The 18381-nt window shown below is 41.0% G+C and overlaps 1 protein-coding gene across 2 annotated transcripts in view; it reads left to right on the forward strand.

Annotated features, from left to right (window-relative positions):
• Positions 1-17629, forward strand: part of SLAMF1 (signaling lymphocytic activation molecule family member 1) — a 39862-nt gene extending 22233 nt beyond the window's left edge. The window contains exons 4-8 of one of the 2 annotated variants that reach the window (XM_030823203.1): positions 1284-1373; positions 1885-1967; positions 5605-5678; positions 13163-13255; positions 14943-17629. In XM_030823203.1, the coding sequence (XP_030679063.1) occupies positions 1284-1373; positions 1885-1967; positions 5605-5678; positions 13163-13255; positions 14943-14976 (374 nt within the window). In that variant the 3' untranslated portion in view covers positions 14977-17629. The remainder of the gene's footprint in view (positions 1-1283; positions 1374-1884; positions 1968-5604; positions 5679-13162; positions 13256-14942) is intronic. The other variant, XM_030823204.1, reaches the window with a different exon arrangement.
• The last annotated feature ends 752 nt before the right edge of the window (positions 17630-18381 follow it).

Genomic DNA, 18381 nt, shown 5'->3' on the forward strand with positions numbered 1-18381 from the left:
GGCTGCATTTTATGAATTCATTGAGACTGTCTGTATCTTTGGTCGACTCTGTAAACATCTGATTGTGTCCACATGATTCTGTTCCTTTGGAACCCAACTATTTTTCTTTTAATTTCTGCCCCACAAATTCCTCACAGGTTCAACAACAAGCAGGCTTATTCCACAGTCATCCTTGTAAGTTTCCCTTACACATTAATGTTAACATCTGGTGTTACTCTATTTAGAACCTTAGTGCGAATATTCTACTTAGAACCCTAGGGCTTCAGCTTGGTCCCCACTGTTCATTACCCCGGTGTAACTTTTTCCAAGCCCATAAGTCTCTCTGACTCTCCTAGAAGTCTGTCTTTAGTATTCAGCCACATTTCTACTCCTAAACCAAGCTCTAGTTCTTGAGGTTCTGCAGACTGTTTTCCTTCTCCATAAAATGAGCGTAATGACTACCTACCTTGTAAGATTATTGTGAGGATTAAATATGTTAGTACACTTGATGCACTAAAAATATGCGGCCCATTGCAAGTGCTCAATAATTGTTCATTATTATCTTATTGAGCTACATGTCTTGTTTACTGGGGGCAATAGTTCTCATTCACTGTTTGTCAAAGTGTTGCTCCTAGTTCAAAAGGATTTGATAAAGTGGGTAAAGGAGAGAAAGCAATAAAACTTTTCTCTCTGATTTTGAGCCTTGATGATTAGTCCTCGGGCTAATTTTAAACATGAAGATGATTTAGAGGAAAGACTAAATACCTTCCTTTCAGTTCAGGTCTGCTGGGTTCAACACAGTTATTTGCATGAAAGGACAACAATAGCACTATTAGGTTTATTTTTAAAAAAGATAAGTAGATCTTTCTTCCTCCCAGTGTCTCACGAGAATAGTGTGAATTCACAGGTACAGCACATGGAACCATTATATTCTCTACCCAAAATGGACACAGGACACATTAGCAATCTTAAGATGGAGAAACTGGGCAGAGAGATTGACTTAGGAGAGATGGAGATAATTTAATGTTAGACATGTGGTAGTTGAGTTAAAAATAAAGCATTTGGATAGAAAAATCTTTATGAAATTAAGAATGTGAAAGTATAGTGAGAGAAATTAGAATAAGAAAACAGATACAAAAATTTTCAGTGGTCTAAAGCTGACCTCTAAAACCATGAAAACAAACGTCTCCCTTGGGAGAGAATGCAGAAATAGAACATGAGGGTCCATTATCCCACTTTCGTGTAGGATGTTTTTAAGCTCAGAATACTTTTGAGATTGCTCTTTGACTTCTTTTTTTTTCCAGAAACAAAACCATGGGCAGTGTATGCTGGGCTGTTAGGGGGTGTCATCATGATTCTCATCATGGTGGTAATACTACAGCTGAGAAGAAGAGGTAGGTGTCTGGCAATAAAGAGATTCTTATCACACTCTCTGTGGTAAGCACGGGACCTCTCTCCACAGGCTCAGACTTGCTCTCACCACTTTGGCTGTCTGCATGGAGCTGCCTTTGCAAAAATAGTAGATAAACATATCCTGGGACCTTGCTTAATTCAATCTAATTCAACATGTCTTGATCCCCTCTACTAGGCTATGGAGAGAAATAGAAGAGCCACAGGTTCTAATGTGAGAGACATTATTCAGATAATTTCAAATTTTAGTTTGACTAGCACTGCCGTCAGGGTAAACGCAGGATGCTGAAGAAGTGTACAAGAAGTTTAAGAGTATTCACTAGGAACAGAATTCAGAAAATTATTGGATCTCATCCAAAAAGTCACCAGGTTTAGAATGAAACCAATAAGGCACAATTATTCCCCTGCAATTTAAGTGCCTAGAGGTACCATCCCCTGTCCTCTCTTCCAAATTTCCCTATGATTCAATATCTCAGGGCATTGTGCTCCCCTCAGCCACCTTGACTACTACCAACCAATACTGGAGTCAAAATGTCCTGACCCAAGACCAGGACAGATGCCCTGGCTGCCTTCCCATGGTAAGAATAGAACTTGATCCTCATAACACTGAGCTGATGACTGATTTCATTCTCAAGTAGATCAGTGTCATCTACACGCAACCTTCTTAGAAAAGCCCTTACCTCAGCACTCTCATGTTGGTTTTGCTTATATAAAAAAATCTAGATCATAGCACAGCGACCTACTTGTGTCTCATTTCCTCCATCTAAGAGTTAGCCAGGGAGGAGGGATGAGTGATTCAGATAGAAATTAGGTTGACAGTCTATGGGGCTGGGGGTAGGGCAATCACATTTAGCTTGTACTATGAGGAAATAGTGAGATACCCAGGATGAAAAAACTGAACTGAACTTATCCACATTAACCTACCTAGCAAAATTGCTGGGATCCTATGCCATACTCCTTCCTCAACTACACTTGGCTTATCACATGGTTGTGCTCTAAGGGAATAGTGCTCCCTATCCCACAATTCCCCACTACCTTCCCCAACACATATACCCATCCACACCTCATCCCCATTCACCATTTGTCCCTTGTAAGTTAGCAACACACAAAACTCTGCCTCAAACTTGTGGTAAAATTTATATTTAGTTGCTGTACCTTTCACAAAACCTTGCTAAAGGAATTATATTGGCAGCTTCTAATGATATAATCGTCAGAATGCAGCCTGATGCTGAAGGCTTTTCAATGGACTCTTTGGCAATTTCATGTCCAGGAGAATACACTGATTAAGAATGTGGGTATAGGCATTAGACAAACTTACATTCAGATGTAGATTTTGCTACTGACAAGCTGTGTGATCAAATGACTTAACTTCTCATCTGCAAAACAGGGGTAATACTATGTACTTCATGGTATTGTGGTGGAGATTAGTATCAATACACAGAAAACACTGAACACAGTGGTTCCCATCGATGGGTGATAGATAGATAGATACATAGACAGATAGATACAGAGACAGATAGACAAATCTCTTAGTGTAGATGAATTAAAATGGCAATGTTTAAGTGCTATGGCCAGGAGAGGCTGCACTGGAAGCATCTAGAAACAATACCTAGAACAAATTTAAAATATTTTAAGTCATGGTAACATAAGACTTTATGCTTCAGGTAAAAGTTGAAAAGGATATTAGATACTCTACGCCCTCATTTTACAGTTATGCTAAGAGAAAAGACCCACTGAGATGACATGATTTGTTCAATGCCACACAGCTAATGATGGCTACAATGTAGATGTCCTAATTTTAAGGCCAAGACTTTTTCATTAGAGCCTAAGACCTTGCTGACTTGGAGCCGAGTTGGGCTTACTCCTAAAAACCTGTTCTTGCACTGGGGAAAATAACCTGAAACTAAATTATCTTGGTCCAATGGTCCTTTTAAGCAGCAACAATCAACCTTACCTCTTCCATCTGTCTGACCATTTAGGACTGTCCTCCCAGTTCTACATTTGAGTCTGAGCTGAGCTGCAAGACTGAAAGTCTTTGAGGACTGCAGTCTGTTCTCTATTCCATTTGTAGCCACTACAGCACCTAGGAGAGTGCTGGGCAGGCATGTCTAACTTTGCAAACACTCGTGGGGACTAACTTGCACCTCCTCTGCTACCTCCAACTGCTTCTTGAGTCCTCACCTCCATTTTACACACACACACACACACACACACACGCACTCACTCACACTCCTCAGTCAGGATCAACTCTGACCAAAAAAGTGAAGTTGAAACTACTAGGCACACCGTGCTCATACTCACACACAAAAAATCTGATGCTGACTTTCCTTGAATTCCTGGAACTTCATCAATGTCTGCCCCACATTTCCTCCCCAGGACTCACACCCTCATGCAGCACATTCCACCATGCTCACCACATACACACTGGGCCTTTCCCTTCCAAAGAAAAATGTGCCTCTCCTAAAAATGCTATTTCCTCAGAGATGTGCCTTTTTTTTTTTTTTTTTTTTGAGACAGATTGTTGCTCTGTCACTCAGGCTGGAGTGTAATGGCATGATCTCAGCTCACTGCAACCTCTGTCTCCTGGGCTCAAGCAGTTCTTCTGTCTCAGCCTCCTGAGTAGCTGGAATTATAGGCGCGTGCCACCACGCCTGGCTAATTTTTGTATTTTTAGTAGAGACAGGGTTTCCCCACGTTGGCCAGGCTGGTCTCGAACTCCTGACCTCGTGATCTGCCCACCTCGGCCTCCCATAGTGCTGGGATTATAGGCGTGAGCCACTGCACCCAGCCCAGTTTTTTAAGAGAATAAATTAACGTGTTAAAATAAGTCTACCCTGAAGGCTGTGATTTTCTGGGTCTAGCCTCCATTGCCTCTGCCTGGACTTTGCAATAATCCCATAATAAACCTCCATGCTTCAGTTTGCCACTTTCCCACCATCCTCACTGCTGCATGATGTATACAAAGGATACTGTGCAACTTTAGAAAGAATGAGATAGGTCTACTGTGCTAACATGAAAAGTGTCCTCAAGACATTTTAAGTGAAAAGATCAAGTTACAGAGAAGTGTGTGCAGAATGACACCAATTGTGTGAAAAAAAGTCTATATAAGTATAGCAAATATCCAGAACTGCATTGTCTAATATGGTACTCACTAGCCACATGTGGCTTTTTAAATTTAAATTAATTTGAATTAAATAAAATTTAAAATTCAGTGACATTAGTCACAGTTCAGCTGCTCCATAGCCCCGTGTCTGTAAGCTGTATTAGACATTGCAGATATGGAACATTTCCATCATCTCAGAAAGTTCTGTTGCACAAAGCTGATCTACAGGGATATACACCAAACTTTTAAAAATTGTTTCTTCTTTTTTTTCCCCACTTCTTTTCACAGGTATTGAAAAATATGGTTTCTTTTGGGAATGAAATTGGGTTGGTTAATGAAGAAAGGGGATTTATACTTTTTACTTTATATATTTCTTCACAATTTTTATTTTATGATGAGAATAAATTACTCCTATAATTTAAAAAGAAAGCTTTTCAAAATTGGCTAAAAATTAAAATGTTCTGCAACTTATTAATTTCCTGAGACTCTAGGCCCTGAGCAAAATTTCCAGATGGTGGGCAACAGAATGACATTGTTGCTTTATTTTCTAAATAGTCCCAGGTGGAACATCCCTCCTACATGTCCCCCGACCCTTACCTCCCACACATCAATTCCCCCAGAAATAGGGAGGTGAGAAAGCTGCCAGTGAAGCAACATACTACCAGCTGGAAAATACAAAAGAGGTATAAACAACTAGCCCTGCCCTCAAAGAACTTAGAATCCTATTAGGAGACCAGATATGCACATTGAGCAACAGAGATTAAAGTAATTGAATGGTACACCAATGAGAAAAACACCTAATGCATATTGGGTATTTGTTATGCAGCAGGCAATGTTCTAAACACTTGACAATTGGTATCTCATTTAATTATCACAACAGCCCGGTGAGGCAGGTATTTCAAATCCCATTTCACAGATAGGCATAGAGTGATCAAGTAACTAACCTACGACAATATGACAAATGTCCAGGGGGGTTGGGACTCAGGGCTTTGTTTCTATTCTACCCTTGGGGAAAGTGGGTATGCAAAGGACAGTAAAGACCAGACAGGTCTGAGTAAGGAGCTCCTGCTGGGGACCAGAGAGAGATAACCATTCTGGTTTCTTTTCACCAGGTAAAACGGACCATTACCAGACAACAATGGAAAAAAAAAGCCTTACGATCTATGCCCAAGTCCAGAAACCAGGTGTAAGTTCTATGTTTTGTTTGAGATGAACCTGTCATGTTTCCTAGAGGATTCCTGGCCAGTCTACCTTGCCTGTTGGACATTCACAGTTTTCCACCCAGAGCAGAGAAAAGTAGGGAACGGGAGTCAAGAAGAAGAGTTCTCCTAAAGGTCACTAAATGTTAGTGTTTGAAATAATGGGCAACACTGGATAATTTTCTGGTCATGTTTCTTCATAGGAAAAAAATGAAGAAGCTGGAAATACATACTGTATGACTCTTTCCAGCTCTGGCATTGTAGGAGTCTAGGGTTCCATGTTACTCAATTATTTCCTTTTCTAGGGAAAAGAGTGCAGGCTCGAGGAGAGAGGAGAAGGTTTGGAAAAGCTATTGTGTGACATGTTGGACTGATCCAAGTTTAGGATTTACTAAGTGCGAAAATGACAAGGAAGGTAGGATCTTCAAAGTTCTAGCTAGAGTGTGGTTAAAGAGATGAAAGATGAGATGGAAGAAAGAAAACTGTGATAGAGTGATCACTGGACTAAGAAGTGAAGGATGGAAAAAGTGGATGCATGGTGAAGTTGAGAAGCAGATATGCTTGAAGGAAGGGATAGAGACGCTAAAAGGATTGTGGTTAGATGTAGAGACACTAGTTTTTCAACATGAAGGCAATTCTTGGTATTGTATAGGCCAGAATCTGGCCATCTGGGGTGTAGGAAGAGGCAAATTCTTGAGTAAAGGATGTGAAGGTAAAGACAGTTTTGATAGTACCTTAGAAAATTGCATCAAAAGACAGCAAATGCACTTCTGAGAACCAGGAGATGGACTCTTGAACAAAGTTCTAATTTCTGCTGTCCCCTAGTGGCCTGGAGGGCTTATTACACAACGCAACTCCATCCTTCCCCCAACTAAACTCCATTTAAATAGATGAGAATCCCAAGAGTAACCCTTTCCCCCCATGCTCTCATCTGCATGTTTAGGTAACCAGGTTCATCTTTACCATAGTGTCTTCCCTCACTACTCTATCCTATGCTGCTAGCCTTCCTCTTTTTTACTGTGAAGCATGATATATGGTAGTCACTAGCCACATGTAGCTTTTTAAATGTAAATTAATTTGAATTAAATAAAATTTAAAATTCAGTGGCATTCATCAGTTCAGGACTGCCCTCCCAGTTCTACATTTGAGTCTGAGCTGACCTGCAAGACTGAAAGTCTTTGAGGACTGGAGTCTGTTCTCTACTCTATTTGTAGCCACTATACACCTAGGAGAGTGCTGGGCAGGCATGTCTTACTTTGCAAACACTCGAGGGGACTAACTTCCACCTCCTCTGCTGCTTCCAACTGCTTCTAATCACACTTTGAGTCCTCTCCTCCATTTTACACACACACACACACACACACACACTCACATACACACACTCACGCATACTCAATCCTCAGTCAGGATCAACTCTGACCAAAAAAGTACACAACACATTAATGTCAGCTCAGTGAATTACCCTTAAGCACATATCTCGATATTTGGTAAAGCAAGTCTTCCTAATTTGTTTTGCTATAAAAGTTTTTGGCTATTCTTGTTCCTTTGTACTTTCATATGTATTTTAGAATCAACTTATCAAGTACCACAAAAAGAAAAAAATTATTAGAATTGTATTGAGTCTACAGATCTATATGAGGAGAAATTACATTTTTCAGTGTTGCATGCTTTTTGTTTTTTGACAGAGTCTTACTTTATCACCCAGGCTGGAGTGCAGTGGTGTGATCTGGGCTCACTACAACCTCCGCCTCCTGGGTTCAAGCGATTCTCCTGCCTCAGCCTTCTAAGTAGCTGAGATTACAGGCACCTGCCACCACACCCGGCTAATTTTTGTATCTTTAGTAGAGATGGCGTTTCACCATGTTGGCCAGGCTGGTCTCAAACTACTAACCTCAAGTGATCCGCCCACCTCAGCCTCCCAAAGTGCTGGGATTACAGATGTGAGCCACTGTGCCTGGCCTCAGTATTGAGTCTTCTAATACCATAAAACTACCACCCAGATCAAAGACTAGAACATTGCCCATACTTCCTGAAGGCCCCCTGTGCCACTTCCCAATCATTACTTCCTCTCTCCTCCCCAAAGATAACCACTATCCTGACTTCTAGAAATATAGGTTAGCTTTGTCCTTTTTTAGTTTTGAACTTTATAAAAATTGAATTCTTTGTTCTTTTTTCTCTCATGTCTGATTTATTTTGCTCAATATTATCTTTATGAGATTCGTACATGTCTTTGAATTTAGATATAATGCATTCTTTTTCATTGCTGCATAGAATATAAACGTATGGATATACTAGAGTTTATTTATCCAGTTGACTATGATGGACATGTGGGTTATTTCCAGTTTGAGGCTATTATGAAAGTTGCAGCTGTGAACATTCATATGCAAGCCGTTAAGTGGACATGTGCACATACTTTTGTTGGGTATATACCTAGATGTACCTAGAAGTAGAATTGCTGAATCATAGAGTATGCGTATCTCCAAATTGACTAGATAAGGCCGAGCTGTTTTTCAAAGTGGGCGTATCCATTTACTTTTCTAACAGCTACATATGAGAGTCTCAATTGCTATGCCTTTTTTTTTTTTTTAAGACAGAGTTTCACTCTGTTGCCTAGGCTGGAGTGCAGTGGCACGATCTTGTCTCACTGCAACCTCTGTCTCCTGGGTTCAAGCCATTCTCCTGTCTCGGCCTCCCAAGCAGCTGGGATTACAGGTGCGTGCCACCACACCTGGCTCATTGTTGTATTTTTAGTAGAGACAGGGTTTCACCATGTTGGTCAGGGTGGTCTCAAACTCCTGATCTCAGGATATCTGCCTGCCTCAGCATCCCAAAGTGCTAGGATTACAGGCATGAGCCACCGCTCCTGGCCTCAATTGCTATGCATTCTAATGAAAACTTGGTATTAACAGTCTAATTTTAGTCCTACTGTTGGATGTGTCTTATTATGCTTTTATTCCACATCTCTGTAATTATTAAGGAAGTTGAACAACTTTTCATATGTTTATTGGCCATATTAAAATTCTTTCTTAAAGTGCCCGTTTAATCTCTTGCCCATTTCCCTTTGAGGTTTAGTCTTTCTTTTATGGACTAGTATATGCTTTTCATATATTTTGGATATGCGCCCTTTGGCAGATACATCAGCAAATATCTTCACCCATCTGTAGCTTGCCTTTGGAATTTCTCAGAGATACCTACTGATAAAGAGAAGGTCTTAATTTTGTTGTAGACCAATTTAGTCTAGTCCTTTTTAAGCATTACTGGATTTTATTTGCTAACATTTTGTTAAGAGTTTTGTTTTCCACTTATGTTTCTGAGTGAAATTGGCCTGTAATTCTCTTTTGTAATGCCTTTTTTTTTTAAGAAGGCACTGCAGTGTCTGGTATATAGCATTCTTGTGAATATATCTAACTGGGATACAAGTTGAGGTAGAAATATTTCAAATGTCCTTAAAAAATAAGTAACAGAGTTCTTCCTGGACTCTTCTTTAATCACAAGCCTCAGATTGATCCCAAAATGACACAGAGCTACTCTACCTAATACCCACATCATGGTAAAGTTGGTCGCTCTCCTGTTAAAAATTCAGACTTTAAGAACTGGAAGGGACCTGGGTAGTCATGCCCAACCAGTGGGGTTTTGATATAAAGATTTATGCTAATTCACATAAGGAGTTGGGGTATGTGTTAGTTTCCTAGGGCTGCCTTAACAAATTACTGGAAACTTGGTGGCTTAAAACAACAGAAATTGATTCTCTAACAGTTCTGGAGGTCAGAAGTCCAAAATCAAGGAGCCACATCCTCAGGGCCACACTCCCTCTGGAGGCTTTAGGAGAAAATCCTCTTTGCCTCTTCCAGCATCTGGTGGCTCCAGGCTCTCCGTGGCATTTGTTGGCTTGTAGTTGTGTATCTGCAATTTTTGCCTTCATCTTCACATGAGCTCCCTCTCTGTGTCTTCTTCTTTTCCATCTTTTGTAAGGACACTCATCATCAGACTTAGGACTTATTCTAATCCAGATGACCTTATTTTGAAATCCTTATCTTGACATCTGTGAAGACCTTTATTCAAATAAAGTCACATTTTGAGATTCTGGGTGGACATATCTTTTGGGGCCACAGTTCAACCCACCACAGGGTGCATTTCCTTTTTGGTATTCTCTGCGATATTTGGGTAGGATGTCTTATTTCTCCCCTTAAATATTTAGTAGAAATTGCTAGTAAAGCTATCTGAGACTGGGGTTTCTTTGGTGGAAATTTTTTTAAGTTATATTTTTATTATTCAATTTTGTCCTCTACATATTAGTGAACAACTTTTTTTCTGTCTTTTTAGTGGCTGCCCTAGAAATTATAAAATACAACTTTGACTTACCAAAGTCTAAGGTTTACTTCCCTCCTGCATAATACTTTAAGTCCACAATAATTTCACCTCTTGATTTATGTCACCGTTTGGTCATTATTTGAATTTCATATATTTTTAAACACACAAGACATAATTATTCTTGTTTTATATATATAAATATATACTTAGACTTACCCACATTTTCACAATTTTCTTTGTTCATATTTGTGATGTCTTTATTATGTCATTATAAAGACTGTAATAGGCCAGGCGCGTTGGTTCACGCCTGTAATCCCAGCACTTTAGGAGGCCAAGGTGGGTGGATCACGAGGTCAGGAGATCAAGACCATCCTGGCTAACATGGTGAAAACCCGTCTCTACTAAAAATACAAAAAGTTAGCCAGGCGAGGTGGCGGGCGCCTGTAGTCCCAGCTACTTGGGAGGCTGGGTCAGGAGAATGGTGTGAACCTGGGAGGTGGAGCTTGCAGTGAGCCAAGATCGTGCCACTGCACTCCAGCCTGGGTGACAGTGAGACTCCATCTCCAAAAAAAAAAAAAAAAAAGACAATTATTTAAAACTAACAATGCCTTTATTCTTATTTGTAATGGCTATAAAATATTTGTAATGGCCATAAAATAATCTTATAAAGAATATAATAACATGAAAATCACTTAACAAATGTTTACTGTGTGCTAGGAACTCTTCTAGGACTTATCAGAGCTACTACCTTGCAGAATTAATTCCAGGGGCCACCATTCACAAAAATTATGTGAAAGTAATGCCCCTGGAGTTGCTTGTAAATGATGCTCCCTAAAGATGTAAAAATCAGTGGTCCTAACAGAAGACGACAAGATACAAAAACATACTAACTTATTATATTTATGTTTCAAATAATTCCCTATGCCTGGATAAAAATCCTGAAGCGAACATTTAAGCACACACATAGTCTTAATAGGACTATGGGTGACTTCTTTTACATATGTTTCTCCTTTCTAAAACTTCTGAATTAATGTTAAAAATGTAAGTTATTTGTCTCCTTCTGCCTCTGGGTCAGGTCATGCTAAAGTTCTCCCAAACAGGAAGACCAGCAGAGGTTGCATCTGTTGATAAAGGTCTCTCTCTCTTTTTTTTTTTTTTTTTTTTGAGGCGTAACAGTCTCACTCTGTTGCCAGGCTAGAGTACTGTGGCGCGATCTCAGCTCACTGCAACCTCCAACTCCCTGGTTCAAGGGATTCTCCTGCCTCCGCCTCCCAAGTAGCTGGGATTACAGGCATGCACCACCATTCCCAGCTAATTTTTGTGTTTTTAGTAGAGATGGGGTTTCACTATGTTGGCCAGGATGGTCTCAATCTCCTGACCTCGTGATCCACCCACCTCAGCCTCCCAAAGTGCTGGGATTACAGGCGTGAGCCACGACGCCCAGCCAAATGTCTCTTAATAAACTGTTTTGATAGCCTCTTAATCTATCTCATCACTGTAAGAAATTCTTTCTTAAACTCAAAATTTCTTCAAAATGTATTTAAGAATTGTATGGGATCTTGAAAGTCATCTATCTGAACCACCCAATTACTGCTTGAATTATCTGCTACAACATTACTTCCAAAGTGTTGCCTAGCTCCTTTTTACCGAAATATAGTTTGTGAACAAGCAGCGTCAGCATCACCTGGGACTTTATTAGAAATGCAGAATCAGGCCCTGCTCCAGATCTTCTGAAATAGAATCAACCATTTAACAAGATCCCCAAGTAATTCATATGCATAATAAAAGTCAGCAGCACTGGTCTAGACCATGCCCGAGCACTTATAACTATAGGAGCTCATTGCCTGCCGAGGCAATTCATCCCACATTTGAGCATCTTTTACTATTAGAAAGATCTTCATTATATTGAATCAAAATATTTTCCCCAAATCCTAATCTTGGTTTAAACCTGAGATACTTTACAGACAAATTGAATTCCTTTTCTATATGGCAATTCATCAAATATATGAAGAGAAAAATTATGTCCCATCCCTTTTTCCTCCAATAAACTTTCCTAATTCCTTAACCCTTCCATCACATGACAAAATTCCAAGTTTTCTTGCATTAAAACACATGTGGTATGGCTTCAAGTCTGGCTCTATATTCAGGGAGAGTGGACAGCAGCATTATCCCATAACCAGTGTCCCCGAAATGTGTTGAATTAATGACTTCCCTATTGTAAGTGATGGCATCCGCATCTTACAAGGATGTGGTCTCAATTTATTTTGAGGTCTTTGTCCAAGTATTGTGGATTTTAATTCATTCAAAGTAACATCAACAAATATCAACTGAAGGGTTTATTTTTATGTGTCCAATACTGTTCTGTGGGGAATACAAAAATATATAGCTTATTTCTCAAGGAATGCATAGACTGGAGAAACAACATATAAATATATCAGAATGTTTTAAATATAGCATAGAGTGCCAAAATATGTAAATTAGACTTTAAATACCTGAGGAATTTAAGTAAGGGATAGGTCATTGTAAGTTGAGTGACCAAAAAAGAATAGTGATAGAAAGGACATGCACCTTAAAAGAGCTTAAGGCAGGGGACTCCTGGCTTTGACACTTCTTGCATGTCCACAGTAGGAAAACATTTGATCTTTCTGAGCTGTAGCTTCGTCATCAGTGAAGTGTGAGTAACAACAGTATTTAACACATAGAGTGGTTGTGAGGCAAATGAGAAGACATATGTGAGGAGGAGGAAGAGTAGGAATGGCAGTGTGGGATGCAAGAACTCTGCATGTAGCCGTTGAGATGAGTGAGACGGACTAAATTCTGTTGCTATTCTGTCCCCTCCAGCTGCCCCTGTAAGAGCCACACCAATTTCAGTTTCTTGTGAGGAAGACATTTAAAACATATGGGAAGCATTGACAATGGATGAGGCTGCCTTGGGAGGTTGTGCACTCCAAGACGCCACTTGGGGAGTCCAAGCAAAGCCTGGGGAATTGAGTTCCAAAGAATTTGGGGGAGAATTCCCATCTGAGAAGGAGGTTGGACCAAATGACTCGAAGGAACTTTCTGCCTCAAGGCTTCTTGAGTCTGTGCTTCTCTATCAGAGAGTTGGGTGAGAACTAGCTCTCTCTGTTCAGCTAATCTGCTTTCTTTGCTTCTCTTGTAGCCTCTTCAGAAGAAACTTGACCCCTTCCCAGCTCAGGACCCTTGCACCACCATATATGTTGCTGCCACAGAGCCTGTCCCAGAGTCTGTCCAGGTGAGGCATCTCTCTGCCTACTCTCTGTAGAGAGGGAATACATGGAGGAGGGGAAAATGAGGAAGTTTTTTTTTTAAGGTGGGGGGAGGGAGAGGATCAGGAAAAATAGCTATGGGGCACTAGGCTTCATACCTGGGTGACAAAATAATGTGTACAACAAATCCCCATGACACAAGTTTACCTATATAACAAACCGGCACATGTATGCCTGAACTTAAAATAAAGGTAAAAAAAAAAAAATTAAAACAAAACAAATGAAATGAAACAGATTGACGAGTCCTGGACTGGGGAAGGGAGGCCACAGCATGCAGGCAAAAAGGAGTCTCTGTGGCTTCGGTTTTCCAATTTCCATGAAACCCCCAATACCTGTTCACACAGGGCCACTGCTCACCCCCTGCTGGCCAGTGTTTCTCTGAGAGTTGTCCAAGGACCACATCAGAATTGGCCAGCGTACTTGTTAAAAATAAAGATTCCTAGGGCCTTCCACCTTGGATTCTGTTAAATGAAAATGTCTGTGGAGAGTAGCCAAGGACCTACGTATTTAAAAAAACCCACACCCCAGGTAATTCTGATACACACTCAAGTTTAAGAACAGCAGCTGGAGTCCAGGAGTTCTCAACTCCAGCTACAAAACAGAATCACCAGGGAACCGTTGTAAAAATGCTCATGCCTAGAGTCTGTCCAGCCCCATTTGATCAGAATATTTAGGGGTGGAGATCTGCGTAGGTGTTAAGCCTAGAAGAGAATATGAGGTGCAGCTCAAAATGAGACTTGCATCTTCTACCCTACTGCAAGATCAGCAGGGACTAAGTTTACTTCTGACAGGAATCTTTCCTTTACTGAATGAATATAAATAAATTCTGGGCTGAAATCTTTGCTCCATTTGGGCTTTTTCAGAAGAGAGCCCAGGATTATAGAGGCACAAAGGTCACACAAATGCCTGCATCCACCTTATTTTTCAAAGCTCCTACTGCACACACACTCACTCAGAAATGCCTGGGCAGGTGCCCTGTTACAAGATGAAATCGATCTTCAACTTGAGGTCCATTCTCAGTTCACAGTCATATCTAAGAGGGAAGTAAAAATATAAACTTGCCTTCAAAAGCTTCAAAAAAATATATAGATTTTTAATGAAGTTTACTTAAGGACAAAAACCGTATGCTACAGTTAACATTTTATGGCAAAACCCCTTAAATTCTCTTTTCTTTGTTTCTTTGACATGAGAGATCTTTGCGCATAACCCTCTTCTTCCCTTCCTCTCTCCTGCCAATACCACTTTTCTCTTCTCCCTTTGAGTCCCACTAGACTTTTTAAGAACTCAATAATTTACAACTCTCTTGGCTTCCCAGATTGTGACCCATATGTAACAGCAAAACAAATGGTTTTCCTTACAAGGGGATGGAAGGGGAGAGGGCAAAGAGGGAGACAGGGCACTGAGTGCTGGTCCTCAGATCATGCTCCCCATAATGGCATGCGTATGCTTGGAAGGGAGCTGTGGCCCTTGTTGCAGGTGGAGAAGCAGTGTGGGAACCCAAGTGCTGTCCCAGCAAGGCCCTGTCTGTGACAGACCCTGCACAAGCCATGATCTCTAAGACCCTTTCCTTTTCCTCAGCAGCACTGTTTTCATTTGCATGCTGTGAAGTGAGTATCCAGTCCCTCTACTCACAGACTTCTGCTTTGTCCCCAGGAAACAAATTCCATCACAGTCTATGCTAGTGTGACACTTCCAGAGAGCTGACACCAGAGACCCAACAAAGGGACTTTCTGAAGGAAAATGGAAAAACCAAAATGAACACCAAACTTGGCCCCAGGCCCCAAGTTTCCTCTGACAGACATGCTACACGTCTGTACCCTTCTCAGATCAACTCCCTGGTGATGTTTCTTCCACATACATCTGTGAAATGAACAAGGAAGTGAGGCTTCCCAAGAATTTAGCTTGGTCTGCAGTGGCTGCAGGTGCAGAACAGAGCGTTACTTGATAACAGCGTTCCATCTTTGTGTTGCAGCAGATGAAATGGACAGTAATGTGAGTTCAGACTTTGGGCATCTTGCTCTTGGCTGGAACTGGATAATAAAAATCAAAGACTGAAAGCCAGGACATCTGAGTACCTATCTCACACACTGGACCACCAGTCACAAAGTCTGGAAAAGTTTACATTTTGGCCATCTTTACTTTGTTTTGGGAGCTGATCATGATAACCTGCAGACCTGATCAAGCCTCTGTGCCTCAGTTTCTCTCTCAGGATAAAGAGCGAATAGAGGCTGAAGGGTGAATTTCTTATTATACATAAAACACTCTGATATTATTGTATAAAGGAAGCTAAGAATATTATTTTATTTGCAAAACCCAGAAGCTAAAAAGTCAATAAACAGAAAGAATGATTTTGAGATCTCTGAGTTTTGAACAGTGGACTGGAAACCATGTAAGAGCCTTAAAAGTACAGTTCTGTGCAAATGGCATTCAGTTTTAAAGAAAAAAGTAGCAAATGTTTGATGGTGCTGTTACTAAGGAGCTTGGAATACTCAGAGGAACTTGTCCCGTGGTGATTTTTCACTTCTCAAAATGATGTTTAAATCCCAGTTCTCTGTTGATTCCCTTGAACAACAAACCTGGAACCTCAGCTAAGACTCTCTGTGACCAGATTCTGAACCTATCTTATATCCAGGGCTTCAAAGGATATTGCAGGTCAAGGTCTTTCCTAGGCACTTTCTACTCCCTGCATACCTCTCCTCACACTAAATTTATCTTCTAATAGAAAATTAAGTTATTTTGGTCTAACAACTTCAAATCATTGAATGCTCAATAACTTATTTTGCAAGCTGCAGGCAGAAAGAGCCTTTTTAAGTAAAGTCTTATATTTTTTCCTATTCTCTGCTTTCAGACAGGCTGTCTTCAATTTAAGCCCTTCTTTTTCTTATTGGTTCTTATATAAACTTGGCAAGTACTGTAAGAAGCAGCCACTATCATACCATTGCATAATAAGGGGCACCAACTTCCCAGCTCAAAATTCAGGTCCTTATTGCCTTGTATCTTACCTCCTCTATGAGGTCAATTCACATTGTAAGCCTGTTGCTTAGTGCATCTCGTTTCCTGGTACCAGCTTCTTTAATAGAGTTCTTAGTTGCAATCAACAGAAGCTGGCTTTGGCTTTTTTATGTAGAAAAGGAACCTATTGAAAAGATACTGATTGGTTCCAATAACTTCCAGAAGGTTCTGCAAAACCACGGTTTGAAAGTGAGCAGGAAAAGAGGAGACTAGGCTGTGGCTGGGAGCACAGCCAAAATTACAAAATCAGCCCAGGGATGACGATCCTGTTCATGCACAGCCACTGTCCCCAGCACTAGGCACAGACTCTACCACTGCCTCACTGTCTCTGCTGGACTTGGAAACTTGACGTTACTGTTACTGCTGCACTGTCTGCCAGGAAAATGAATTCTCCAGGGTCCCTTCTTCATCCTTTCATCTCTAGCTTATAATTCAAAGTCTGGGATTGAGTGGCCAATCCTAGGTCACATGTCCATGTCTTATCTCCAAGGGAGGCTGGGAATTGAATATCTGGCATTTTCCACTTTCACTTCTTATGAGTTAAGGAATTCTACAAATAATAGAAGTGGGATTCAGGTGCTAGGCAGACAAAAAAGCCTCACAATTATCCACTATGCCACCCTTGTATAACCTTACCCTCATTCACTGTCTACTCTCAAAACTGTGGAGCTACTAATGAAGATTTGTAAACCCTGGGCTTATGAGACCTTTACTACAACCCAGATTGCTCTAGAAGCTCAGTTCCCAGCACTTGGGTTTTTCCAGTAGCTGAATTCTACCTGATGGAAGGGCAGAAACAAAGGGTGAAGAAGAGGCTATCACTTCCAAGTATCCTGAACCCCTGGGCTCAAGACCTCACTGGGGAGGGAGTCTTTTGGGCCACCCACCAAACAGCACTGGCATTATGCCTCTCACCCTAGACCATGGTTACAAGTGGTAAAACAACCCCGTCTGGTGATACATTCACCACTCTCTAGTTTCCCCCCAAAGGCACTCTGGAGAGAGGGAGCTTGCCTTTTCCTCAGACTTAAAACAGTAAGTTTTCCCCGTGTTTCCCCTCTGATGCTGTTTTCTTTTGACCAAGCATGTCTGAATTCTACAGAAGTCAGGAGGAACACACCCATTCTCAGTCTGAAGGGACTGATGTTCTGAAGTACAACTGGGCACAGTTCCAGGCTCTTCAGGACGCTTCCTCCATTCACACAGCGGGGATGTGATTGTTACAGGGGGTGGTGTGTGCTGGCTGAGAAGCCACTGTGAATTGATTCTTCTTCTGAAGTTTATGTTTCTACTTTTTGGAAATGAATAAATTACAGCCAGTCCATCAAGGAAATTGCACTTTTGTCTTGTGTTTCCTAAAGGATTTATAACACAGTAGTATGGCATGATGTGTTTCCTGGCCTTATGTCTCCATGCCATAGTTATGAAATGCTGAAGGAGGCAGGTTTGATCAGATAGGATGTGAGGTTGTCCCTTTCCTGGAGGTGGACAAGGGTTAGCTTGGCATCCCCCTTCACCAAAGATCAGGAACCACCCTCCACATGGAGAACTGTGTTGAAAAGATTGTTTAATTTTTGTCACTGCCAGAGTAATTCCCTTCCCTGAACTCCGCCAAATTCCCCTTGTGGACAAAATCTAGAGCAGGGTTTCTCAACTGCCACGCTATTGACATTTGGGGCTGGATGATTTTTTTGTCATGGGGCTGTCCTGTGCACTGTAGGGTGTTTAACAGCATCCCTGGCCTCGGCCCACTGGGTGTATAGCACATGCCCTGTCCTTGATTGTGACAATCAAGTGTCTCCAAACACTACCAAATGTCCCCTGCTTGGCAAAATCTCCCCCAGCTGAGAACCACTGATCTAGAGATATGCTGGCCCCCTGGTGAGCTTTGAGAAAACTAAATGCACTTCTATATACCAAGAAGTAGATCCGTCAAAAGTGGCCACCTGGTCACGTAAGCATGGCCCAAACCTGCCAATAGCACCCAAGGTTACCTAAATATTAGAATTACCTGAGAAACTTTTAAAAAAATAGTGATGACCACATCTAACCAGAAACCAAAATGAGATCTGGGTTGAGA

This window comes from Nomascus leucogenys, chromosome 12, assembly GCF_006542625.1.
Source record: "Nomascus leucogenys isolate Asia chromosome 12, Asia_NLE_v1, whole genome shotgun sequence".
Classification (NCBI taxonomy): Eukaryota; Metazoa; Chordata; class Mammalia; order Primates; family Hylobatidae; genus Nomascus; species Nomascus leucogenys.